The sequence below is a fragment of the Oxyura jamaicensis genome, chromosome 4 (assembly GCF_011077185.1).
Source record: "Oxyura jamaicensis isolate SHBP4307 breed ruddy duck chromosome 4, BPBGC_Ojam_1.0, whole genome shotgun sequence".
Classification (NCBI taxonomy): Eukaryota; Metazoa; Chordata; class Aves; order Anseriformes; family Anatidae; genus Oxyura; species Oxyura jamaicensis.
In genome coordinates, this window is record NC_048896.1 from 95,852,109 (window position 1) to 95,863,155 (window position 11,047).

General features: G+C 69.3%; 2 protein-coding genes across 2 annotated transcripts in view; one reads left to right on the forward strand and one right to left on the reverse strand.

The window, feature by feature from the left end:
• Positions 1-1,823: 1,823 nt before the first annotated feature.
• C4H20orf27 (chromosome 4 C20orf27 homolog) overlaps positions 1,824-11,047 on the reverse strand; it is a 25,806-nt gene continuing 16,582 nt past the window's right edge. The window contains exon 8 of the mRNA XM_035325977.1: positions 1,824-1,835. The gene's annotated coding sequence lies outside the window, so the exon portion shown is untranslated. The remainder of the gene's footprint in view (positions 1,836-11,047) is intronic.
• Positions 3,844-11,047, forward strand: part of HSPA12B (heat shock protein family A (Hsp70) member 12B) — a 17,723-nt gene continuing 10,519 nt past the window's right edge. Inside the window, exons 1-4 of the mRNA XM_035325973.1 lie at positions 3,844-4,243; positions 6,757-6,818; positions 9,088-9,188; positions 10,284-10,408. Of these exons, the coding sequence (XP_035181864.1) occupies positions 6,776-6,818; positions 9,088-9,188; positions 10,284-10,408 (269 nt within the window). The 5' untranslated portion in view covers positions 3,844-4,243; positions 6,757-6,775. The remainder of the gene's footprint in view (positions 4,244-6,756; positions 6,819-9,087; positions 9,189-10,283; positions 10,409-11,047) is intronic.

Below are 11,047 nucleotides of genomic sequence, written 5' to 3' on the forward strand. Positions count from 1 at the left end.
ACGTGGGGTTCTGCAAACCTCAGCAGCTTTGCACTGAAACACTCCAGTTTGGGGATTCTTTCCGATTTCTGGAGGCGAGGAGGCCGTTTCTGCCAAAACTGCTGGCAACGAAACGTGGACTTGGCAATCGGCACGTTTGCTCGGGGAACTAAGAGAACGCAGCTTGGAGGGGAATTTGTAAGGCATCCTCCTGGGACATGAGGGGCAGGGCTGGGACCCGCAGGGTGCCCCGGTCCCCGTGCCAGGGCAGCGAGGGGCCGCCCTGAAGGGCTGGGGAGGGGATGGGGGGCTCGGGCACACCCCGAGAGGAGCCGTGCCGAGCAGCTTCGCGGGGCGGCTGCTGCTGTCAGGTCGATGTCCCCCGACACGGCTCTCGCCTGCATCGCATTACGGGCAGCGCCGGCGCTGCCGGGAGCGGGCTACGGATACGGTGCACGCCTCGCAGCGCCCGTGTTCCCGGCTTCGCTGCAGCGCTTTGCATTTTGCTCGTCCTTGTTCTGCGCTCACGGTTATCAGGACCTGAAACATCAGCGTGCGGCGCGGGGCAGGGGGAAGGGGTCCCTTGGGTTCCCAGCCCCGCGTTTCTCCTCCCAGGGAAACAGCAGCTCCCCGTGACTGCAGCTCCCCGTGACTGCAGCCCCCCAGGGCGCAGCCCCCGACCCCCAGCTGCCTTCCCGGTGCCTTCGTCCCCACGTGCCCACGGAGGGAAGGGGCCCGTGGATGGGGCGAGGGGCCTGGAGGGGGTCCTGGGGACCCAGCACGGAGACCGGGGATGGGGTACCCCAAGCACGCAGCCTGATGTGAGTTGGGCCCACCCGGATGGGGACAGATACGTGACATTTTGGCTGTTCATACCCCCCGGTGGCACCAGGAACCCACCAAGGACAGGTCAGGGGACCGGGAACCCACAGGGACACGCGCCTCGCCCAGCCCCATGGCAGCACCCACCGGGAAGCCCCCCAAGCCCCACGGCGATGGCCCCACACCGGCTGCAGGAGCCGTGCCGGCCCCTCCAGGCCCCGTGACGACACCGCAGGAAGGAGCTGAGCTCGGGTTATTTTTAGTGGTCTCCTCGCCCGAGCTGCTGCCCGGCACGGGGCTCCCGGAGCAGCTCGGCCGCACGTGCCGGCATCATTGGGGACATTTCGGTGAAAGGCTGAAGGTGCTGGAAAGCCCCAGGCCCGGACATCTGGCACCCCGCTGGCGTGAAAGTGCTTCGTCTGCAAGAACAACGTGCTGCCGGGGCAGGGAAAGGGGACAGCAAAAGGATGAGGCTCCTTGGGCAAAGCCCGCTGCGAGGTGGCAGTGGTGGGTGACCCAGGAGCGGGGACAGGGACACAGCCAGGGCGGGCAGGGGAAGGGGAGCGGCCGGGAAGGAAGCTGGCAGCACCCGACCTGGGGACAATGAGGCCCCGGGGACCAAAGGTCCTGCGAGCAGCGCGCAGGCGCCGTGCGTGGCCGCGGCTTCCTGGGGAAGTCGGGAGTGGGTGTGCGTGGGTGTGCGTGTGGCGGGACAAGGAGGGTGTGCAGGGCTGGGACCCGGCCCCGTGGGTGCACACAGGGGGGCTGTGCTGTTCCCCGGCAGGGGGTTTCAGGGGCGCAGGGCTGCCAGCAGCAGCACGGCTCCGTGCACTTGTCCCCCCCCCAGAAATGGGCATCCCAGCACCGAGCAGCATGGCACAGGGACGCAGCAACCCCGGGGCAGGAGGGGAGGGAACGAGGGGCTGGGACACACAGCAAGGCACAGCAGGGAAGCCAAAGGAGGGAAGAAGGAAAACCTTTCTGCCCGTGGAAATGAAGGCATGCCCCCCAGCCACCACCCACGGTGCTCCCCCCTCCCCAGAAGCAGTGGACGCCGTGCTGACCGGGGCACCGAGGCACGGGCAGCAGCTGCGCGCCCGTCCCAGCCCACGTGCCCTGTGACCGCAGATGCCCCCGCGCTCCGGTGCTTTCCTTCGCCCCAGGGTTCCCGTGGGAAGCTGGTGCGGGGGCCACCAACCCGAAAAGCCCCCCCCAGGGCAGTGCTTGGCAGCAAGCAGGAACGTGGCGGGGTGTGGGGACATTGGCTGAGCCCCGGCACCCTCATTTTGGGGCTGTGCCCAAAGTGCCCAGGGGACGCGGAGCTGCAGGGAGCAGCGGGGTTGGGTGGGACGGGAAGTTCTGTGAAAGGGTCCTGAGCAGCCCCCCTGGCCGACAGCAGTGGGCAGCAGGGTCCCAGGGGTGTGCTGGCCCCTTCCTTTGCTCCCCCTTGCACCATCCCCAGTGCCCGCCTCACCGCCCAGCTCCCCCAGCCCCACACCTGGGGGCAGAGGGAGGTGACGGGGGGGCTGCAGCCAGGTGGCCCTGGTGACGCTGCCACCGTGGTGGTGGTGACAGTGCTGGTGGTGGTGGTGGTGGTGGTGGTGGTGGTGGTGATTGCCCCCCTCACGCCACACAGCAAGACCCGGCACAGGAGGGGCCAGCTCTGCTTTGCCCACCCAGGCTGACGGCCCCTGGAGGAGCAAACTGGGTGAACTGGGCTGGGTGCGTGCCCAGAGGTGCGAACAAACTGGGTGAACTGGGCTGGGTGTGTGTGCCCAGAGGAGCAAACTGGACGAGGCTGCGTGCCCAGGGGGTTTGGGGAGGGAGCTGCGGAGCCGCACGGGGTGCCCACGTGGAGGATGCCCAGCCTGGCCTGCCCCCGTTTTGCTTTTCCACCCCGGCACAGCCGAGCTCTTTGCGCCCCGGCTGGGGACCGGTGCTGGCCCCCGGTGCTGCGCTCTCCTCCCGTGCTTCCTGCGGCAGCGAGGCACCGCTCGGGGCCCTTCCTCAATCGCCGGAAAGCGCTACCTCATCCCTTGACGGGGAGCCAGGGAAGCAAACACAGGCGTAGCCCCCCTCCGCCCCTCTCTTCCCCTCCTCTTCCCCTCCCTCCAGCAGCTTCCCGGCTCCGGGTGGGGCTGAGACCCCCCCGGCGGTGGGGGCACAGCCGGGCCCTGCACCCCCCAGCCCCGGCACCAGCTCCCCGGAGAGCTGCCCTTGTGCAAGGAGCGGGCTGCAGGGCACACACGTGTGTGAGCGCACCCACGGCCCATCTGGGAGCCCACGACAGGGCACACGCAGGGCTCCAGGGGGGTCTGGGCGCTGCCCGCTGCCCAGCACCTTCTGGGCTCCTCCCAGTTCCCAAACTGGGGCCGGCGACTCTGACACCGAGGGGGCAAAGAGGCAGAGAAATGTGTGTGTGTGCGGGCACTACCCCGCACCCCCGGACCCCTTGGGGCAGCCAGCAGGATGAGTGCCCTGGCGCGGGCAGCAGTCCGAGCGGAGCGTCATGCGCAGGGCTGCGGGCGAGCAGCACATGGTGCGTGCCACCAACACCGGCACCGCGGGGCACGGCTCGCCCGGCCGCCCTCATCCCCACCCCTCCGTGCAGCCCCCTCCCCGTGATCTGATGGCCTTTTGGCAGGGCAAGGCTGGCCCCGGGCAGTGCCACGGCGGTGGCCGCGCAGGGGTGGCACGGTGCCTGGCTGCCTCCTGCTCTCGGGGCCGGGGGACACGGCGACGTGCCCCGGCCAAAACCCTCAGCTGGAGAGCAGGGAGCGGGGATGGCCGTGGGGATGGGGGAAACGGGGCTGGGAAGGGATGGGGAGGCTGGGGGCACGGACGGACGGACAGGCAGGACAGACACACGGGCAGGCAGGGACAGGGGGCTGCAGGGACACGGCCGAGGTGTCTGTGGGTGCAAAGAGCGGCACAAACCCGGGGAGAAATGTGTGGGGGGGTGGATACGAGAGATCTGTGGGGCAGCCGTGCCTGCAGGCGTCGAGGGGAGAGGGCCGGGGTGCCCCCCAGCTCCCCGCAGCCCCCCAGCTGCTCGGCGGCCTCGGTCCCACCCCGGTGCGGGGAGGCCGGGGCCGAGCCGAGGTTTCCGTCCCGGCGGCCGCTGGCCCTGCCTCCTCCCCGCTCCCACATCTGCAGCTGGAATTGCAATTTGAACCGCTGCCGGGGCTGGGCCGGGCGGGAGCGGGGAGCGGAGGAAGGCGCTTCGGGAAGCCAGAGCGAAGCGCAGGGCGGCGGGGCCGGGCACGGGCAGGCAAGGGCTGGAGCTGCTGGGCATCGCCAGCGGCCGCGGGCAGGAGGCCATCGACAGCAGCACCGAGGGCACCGGCGGCACCGAGGGCACCGGCGGCAGGAGCCGAGGGAGCAGCTGGAGCAAGAAGGCGGTGGCCGGCCCAGGGGTCCCCCCGCTGTCCCCGCCGCAGAGGTGAGCTCCCGCGGGGTTCGCGGTGGGACCTGGGGAGCACCGAGCGGCACCACCCGAAGCGTGGGGACAGGGGGACCTGGCACTGCCCGGCTGTGGCTGGGCCATGGGGAAGGTGTCACAGCCGGGTCACCGGAGGTGTCTCCCCAGTTTGGGGACGTTGGCCAGCGAGTGCCGTGGAACTGGGGAGGGCTGGGCTGGGTTGGGTCCTATCCCCAGCCCGGAGCTGCGGGCAGGGAACACGGGTGGGAGTGGGGGTGGCTCTTTGTACCCCCCTGAGCTTCCGTGGGCCCTGTTTTCCCCCCACCCCCTCCTGCAGGGACACCACCATGACCCGTGGGGACAGCGTGGTGACATCCCGGCACCTTGCGGTGCCAGCAGGAGGCTGCCAGTTGGCACAGGGCGCGCCATGCTGGGGACGCCCGGCGGTGGCCAAGCGATGGCAGCAGGCAGGGGAGGACTCCCACAAGCCGGGGAGCTCTGCCCAGAGCATTCGGGGGCCCCCCAAGCCCGGCAGCCCCGTCTCTGGGGTCACTGCACCCCCATGGCCCCGCAGCTGCCCGGAGACCCCCGGGCTGGTGCAGGCGGAGCCGTGGGACCCCCGCGTGCGGCGGTGCCGGTGTTCCCGTGCCGTGCTCCGTGCGGACACACCGGCACCCCGCGGTGCCCGGCCCGCTCTGCCTGCCTCCCCAAACCCTCCCAGCCTCGTTTCCTCTCCCCGTTTCCCTCAGCCCCCGCAGAAGCGGAAGCGGCAGAGAGCCCTCGAAACTGCTGCTGCTGCACAATTTGCCTCCAGCTAGCGCTGGGAGCCGCTGGCACCCTCCCTGGCAGGGGTTGCGGGGTCTGGTCAGGCTCGTGGGGTACCCCCAAAGCTGTGCCAGCACCCGGCCGGTGCAGGGGACAAGTGTCTGGGGCTGCACGAGGACAGGCAGGGCAGGGGCCACCAGCCCTGATGCCACAGCCTCAGCCACCCGCAGCCTGGGGCTCTGCTGCGGCTCCCGACCGACCGAGAGCGTCCCACGGCCACCAAGGGCGAGGACACGAAACCTCTGAGTCGCAAAAGCCCAGGGCCTCTCACTTCTGCCTCCTGCTCGGGCAGATGGCTCCGAGCACCCGCTGGAGGCGTGCAGCCTCTTTGGCATCTCCCAGGCAGCACGTGGGGACACCGAGGATGGGGACACCGAGGCTGTCCCTGCATGGCCCCAGCGGCAGCCCCAGGCTGGGCGCTGGGGTTTTAGGGCCGGGGCTGCCCACGGAGGCTGCCTGGCACTGGAGGAGCACGAGGGGAGCCCAACCTCCAGGGCAAACGGCCACTGTGGCGCGAGGCAAGCCCTGGGCAGAGCTGCAGCCAGCCGAGCACGGAGCAGAGGCGTCCCGGCACAGCCGGGCTTTGGGGTGCGGCGGCACGAGGCGCCTCCACCGCTGCGGGGACGGGCTGCTTTTGGTGGAGGAGCCCCTGTCCTCGCCTCGGCCTGACGGAAACCCCTGGGCAGCACCGCCGGTGCCAATCCCTCGCTGCGGTCAGATCCTCGGCTTGCAGCTCCTCCTGGCTCGCCCCTCACCTCCGCCTCCGTCGGCGCTGACTTGCAGGGGTGGCCGGAGCGGGACCGCGTCTGCCCCGGGACGAGGCTCGCCACCTGCCTTTTTGTAGCACGAGGCCTTTTCCCGGGACTCTGCCGGGGGTCGGCTCTGGCTGCCCGGGCGGCAGCGCGTGGGTGGGTTTGGCTGGGAGCAAAGCCTCCTCCCCGCCTTGCTAAGCCGTGTCCAGAGCCCTGGGGCTCTGCAGGATGGAAACCGCTGGTGCGAGCCGGCGGCACGGCAGCCTCGGGGGCGGCGTGATGCTCTCGCAGCCGGCAGGGCACCAGGAGCCCGTTCCTCAGCCAGGGGAGTGGAGCTTTGGAGCGGGTCCGTGCTGGATGTGCCCCCTGGGACAGGCAGGGACACCTTCAGCCACGGCCGCTCCTACCAGCACGACCCCAGCGCTGCAGGGAGCCTTTTCCAGCACAAATAACTCCTTGCAGTTCGGGAAATAGCTTTAGGGGATCGCCTGCTGCCATTTTCTCTCTCCCACCAAAGCCTGAGCCAGGGCAGGGTGCTGCGGCACGGCGAGCGGAGCTGAACCAAAACCGGGCCCCCTCGTCCCACGGGGCTGCTGCAGTGCCCGTGCACGGCCGGCACCGCTCAGCAGCCACCTGAACCAGGACCACCGCCCTGCAGGGATGGCACGGAGGGCTTGTGTGTCGGGATTGAGGCCTGCGACACCCCCCCGTCACCACCGGTGTCCGATGGACCTCGGGCTCCCCTGCCACGGTCCCTGCGGGGTCCCGGAGGACACAGGGTCACGGCCAGCCCTGTCCCCGCCGGGTCGTTGAGTGGGGTCAAGCCTGGGCTTCCCCAGTGACCCTGGGGGGCCCGGTGCATGCTCGGTGGGTGGCACGCCGTGTGCCCCGAGGGTGTGGGGGGCGCTGGGGGGCACTGCCAGGCGCTCGCCCACCACCCCCTCTCCCTCTCTTCAGCCGGGAAGGCGAGGCCGCGATGGCGACGCTGCTGGAGCCCGGCGTGCGCAGCCTGCGCATGGGTAAGTGCCGCGGGGAGGGCAGCGGGGGGGGGTCCGTCTGCCCCCCCACACCCACACAGGGCAGCCGCTGCTGTCCCCGCCGCCACCCCCCGGCTGCTGACGCCGCAGAACCCCCCCGCGCCCCTAATGAGCCGCGCTCCCCCGCGCCCCATAACCAGAACCAGCTGCTGCCGCGAAACCTGACGCCGCGCCAGCAGCGGCCCCAGCAGCGGCACCGCACGAGTCCCCCCCGCCGGTCCCCCCCTGTGCCTGCCCTGCGACCCCCCCCCACGCCCCAGCCCGTGTCCCCCCGTGCCCCCCCACCCATGCGCCACCCAGCCCCGCACCCGGCCACCCTCTGGGGTGCTGCAGCCCCCCCAGAAAGGGGCAACGCTGCCTCCCCGCCCGCGGCCCCGCCGCCCCCGCCGCCCCATCCCCGGGGGACTTTCCTTTTTGTCAGGGATCAAATATTCATGCCGCAGACACGGATACAGGGAAAGGCACTTACGGAGCAGGCGTGAAGGACGAGGCCGTGGCGTGCCGGGGGGCAGCCGAGCCCCCCCCCCCCAGCCCTCGGGGGGGGCCCACAGCAAAATCGGGCCTCTGGCAGCGGCACGCGCGGTGCTGAGCCCCGGTGAGCCGCGCGTGGTGTGTGCCGGCGGCTCGGCTCCTGGCCTGCCCAAAGCGGCGGGGAACGGCTGGGACCCCCACTGCCGGCATCGGGGTGCCCACCACCAAACCCAGCCCTGGTTTTAGGGTCACAGAAGACCCCCGCTGCCAGCCCTGGGGCTCCCAAGCAGCCAGAGGGATTTAGGGAGCTGTCCCTGGGGTGTCCCGGTGCAAACTGGTGTTGGGGGGGGTTCACCTGGATACAGACATCTGGGCATCCGTGCCGGGTACCCCTGGTGGGGGGGACACCCTCGCAATGCACCTCGTGCATTTACGGCAGCTCAGGTGGACTCAGCGAGCGCAGCCACGTGCAGGCAGCAGGGAACAATCCCCCGCAGGGAGCAGACGCTGGGCAGCAGCCCTGCCCTGGCCCCGTCCCCATCCTGCCACCCCCAGGGCCTGGCATCCCCCCCCCCGGCTCCTTCTCGCTGCAGCTCCGCCACCACCCGCAGCGGGGGTCCCGCGCCCATCCCCAGCCCATCCCCAGCTCCTTGTCCCCAGCGCAGCCCCGTGGAGCTGCACGCAGCCCCCCCGGGCCCACAGCTGGAGCCTGTCCATCCGTGGGTTCGTGCACTCGCAGGCGGGTGATTAATCAGCCCCTCTGCTAATTGGAGCCATGTGCCGGGAGGAGCACGGCCAGCAGGCAGCCCGGGCACGAGGCACGGCTCCGGCACTCGCCCCGTCCCGGTGCTGGTGGTGCGGGGCTGGGGTCGGGCATCCCCCCGGGCTGGGGCCCCGTGATTGAGCCGGGCACCTCCAGCACGAGCTCAGGACCTCGCCTCCTGCCGCTGGATGGGGCCGGTGGCATCGCAGAGCGGGGGACAGAAGTGCTGCAGCTGCTCGCCCCCCGGCACGGCGCAGCCGCCGGGGCTGTTTGCAGCCGTCCCCAGCAGAAGCTGCCGAATTAACATGCGCTCATCACACGCTGATGGCCGTCTTGGCTTAAAAATAGCCCAGAGAACGCAGCGCATCCCGTATTACTGCAAATACGTCATGTTTCGTTGGTCCTAAAGCTTCTGTCGTCAGCTCGGAGGAATTGGGTCCGGCTGCTCCTTCCCTGGTCAAAGACCCCTCCTCTCCCGCCGGCCCAGTTCCCCTCAGCTGCACGAGGCAGGACCCAGCCCACCTCAGCTCGCCCATCCGAAAGGGAAGGGTCTCCACCTGCAGCCGCCCCCAGAGTCTCCGCAGAGCCAGGGGGCAGGAGCTGGGCTTGCAGGGTCACCCGCAGTGCTTCAGGCGCCGGTTTCAGGATGAAACGAATCCTCCTCCGTGTGCCAGTTCCCCTCGGGTGATGGGGAAGGGATTCAGCCCACGCCTCGCCACCAAAGCCTGCCCCGCCAGCGAGCTGAGTCCCTCGCTGACCCCAAGCTGTCCCACATTTCTGTGCTGAGCAAGTGCTGACCCCTCCCCGTGCCCCAAGGAGGGGGTGCCTCAGTCCTGGGGCTCTTCTGTGACCACGTCCCCACCCCTGCACGAGCTGCGACCCCTCGCTGACCAACCCATGCCCATACCATGGCCACGTCTCCATCAGGATGCCGCGCGTTGCTCTCACGCCCGGGAAGGGTCTTCGGGGGAGGACGGGGCTCATCCCCGTGCCAGGCTCACCCCGCTGTGTCCCCAGGTGCCAACGGCGAGCGGTGCCCCACGCCGTCCCCCCCCGGCTCCCCGGGGATGCACCACGACAGCTGCAGCATCGCCCCGCTGACACCCTCCCAGTCCCCGGTAAGGCAATCGCGGGGTCCCCACGTCCCCACGTGGCTCCTTGCCCATCGGTGCTCGCCCCTCGCTGTCCACCCTGCCCCTCCAGCTACCGGGCTGGTGCCCAAACCCGTGCCAGGGGATTTGCAGCACCCGCAGTTTTCCCAGCCATGCCAGTGCCCGAGGGTAGCGTAGGGGACATGGCCCAGCAGGAGGGGGGGCCTGGAGGAAATACCAGCAGAAGTGCAGCTCTTCCCAAAGCTTTTCTCCGGCTGGTGCCACGTGCTTTTTTCTGCCTGCTCCTATCGGAACTTCCCGGGGGCTGTGAGGACAGGCGAAGGCGCGTGCCGGAGCAGATCCCTCCCGGGGGCTTGCTGTCCCTGCCGTTAGCAGGCCGTGCACATTTCTGAGACAACTACATCACCCGGGCTAATAGGAGCTTTTTTTTATTATTATTTTTTTGAGGCCAGCTCATGTCTGCATTTATCAGATCTGAACGCATTAAAAACTTAATGAGGGCTTTTAGCTGGCTGCCTCTGCCCCGTGGAGGTGCGGGCGCTCTGCGCTGCCTGGTGCGCAGGCTGCTGGGGACACCCGGTCCTGGGCACCTGGACGTCCCCCGTCTCTCAAGCAGGGAGGATTTGGGTGAATCGGAGTTAAAAATTGTGGGGTTTGAAGGTAGCAGGCTCCCTAACACCAGCTCCACGTGGGGAAGAGCAGAGACCCCCGGGCAGCTTGCGTGGGCCGCAGGCGCAGCTCCCTCCAGCTGGTTTTTCTCCACTTCCCATAGAGGTTTTCTTTGGAAACCGCTGCAGTGAGACACCACGGGGCCGAGCACGCAGGCAGCCTCTCTTCTTTTTGGTTTGGAGCTCTGCAGGAGTAGAAATTGCCCCGTGCTGTAGAACCGCAGAGCATCACTGCAGAGGAAACCACGGCGTCACCGAGTCCCTGCCCCGGCGTGGGGTCAGGCTCGGAGAAATCGCCGTGCCTGCGGGCCCGACGCAGGAAAAATTAACCCCTTCAGGAGGCTCTGTCCCTTTTCCCGAAGCAGCCAGCACCGCTTCGTGCTCGCCCCGCGCGAGTTGCTGTCCCATCCCCAACGCCTGCCTTGCGTTTCAGAGGAGCGAGGCGCGCTCCCAGCAGAGCCCCTCCTTCGCTGTGGTGGTGGCCATCGACTTCGGCACCACGTCCAGCGGCTACGCCTTCAGCTTCTGCAGCGACCCCGAGGCCATCCACATGATGAGGTAACGCGCAGCCGGAGGCCCCCGCGCTGCTCCTGCCACCCGCCGAGGGCTTTGGGCCAAAAGCAGCCGGGAGCCAGCTCGGGGAGAGGGGGGAGAGCAGAGAGAGCCGCCAGCGGTAGCGGTGCCTGGGCGCACGGGGTGGGAGCGCCCCAGGAGAGGGGGAGCACTGCTCAACCGACCGGGAGCACCGCTTAATTGGTGCTCCGTTATAATTAGCTGTGCGGGTGCCAGAGGAGCGCTGCGGGGGCCGTGCACGGGGAGCAAAGCCATCTCCATGCGGGTGTGTGAGCACGCACCGAGAGCCCCGGCCTTGCCGGTGACTCTGTCCATTCCTTGTCCCTCTGCCAGGCCTTTGAGCTTGTGCCCACAAAAATAAACACAAGGGGCCAGGTCCCCTGCCCTGCCCTGAGGTTACGGCCGCGCAGCCGCACTCCCCTGGGGCAGGGCTGGTGGCCACGGGGCCTTTGTGGGCTCCGTCCCCATCCCCAGCTCCCTGCGTGCAGGTGTGGCTCTCCCTGCCCCACGCCTCCTGGCCGGCTCCTCACATCCCCCCGCTCACTGGCATGGGGGTCCTGGGTGGCTTTATGGTTCCTGCATGCTAGGGGAGAGCCGTGGGGTGCCGTGGGGTGCCGTGCTGTG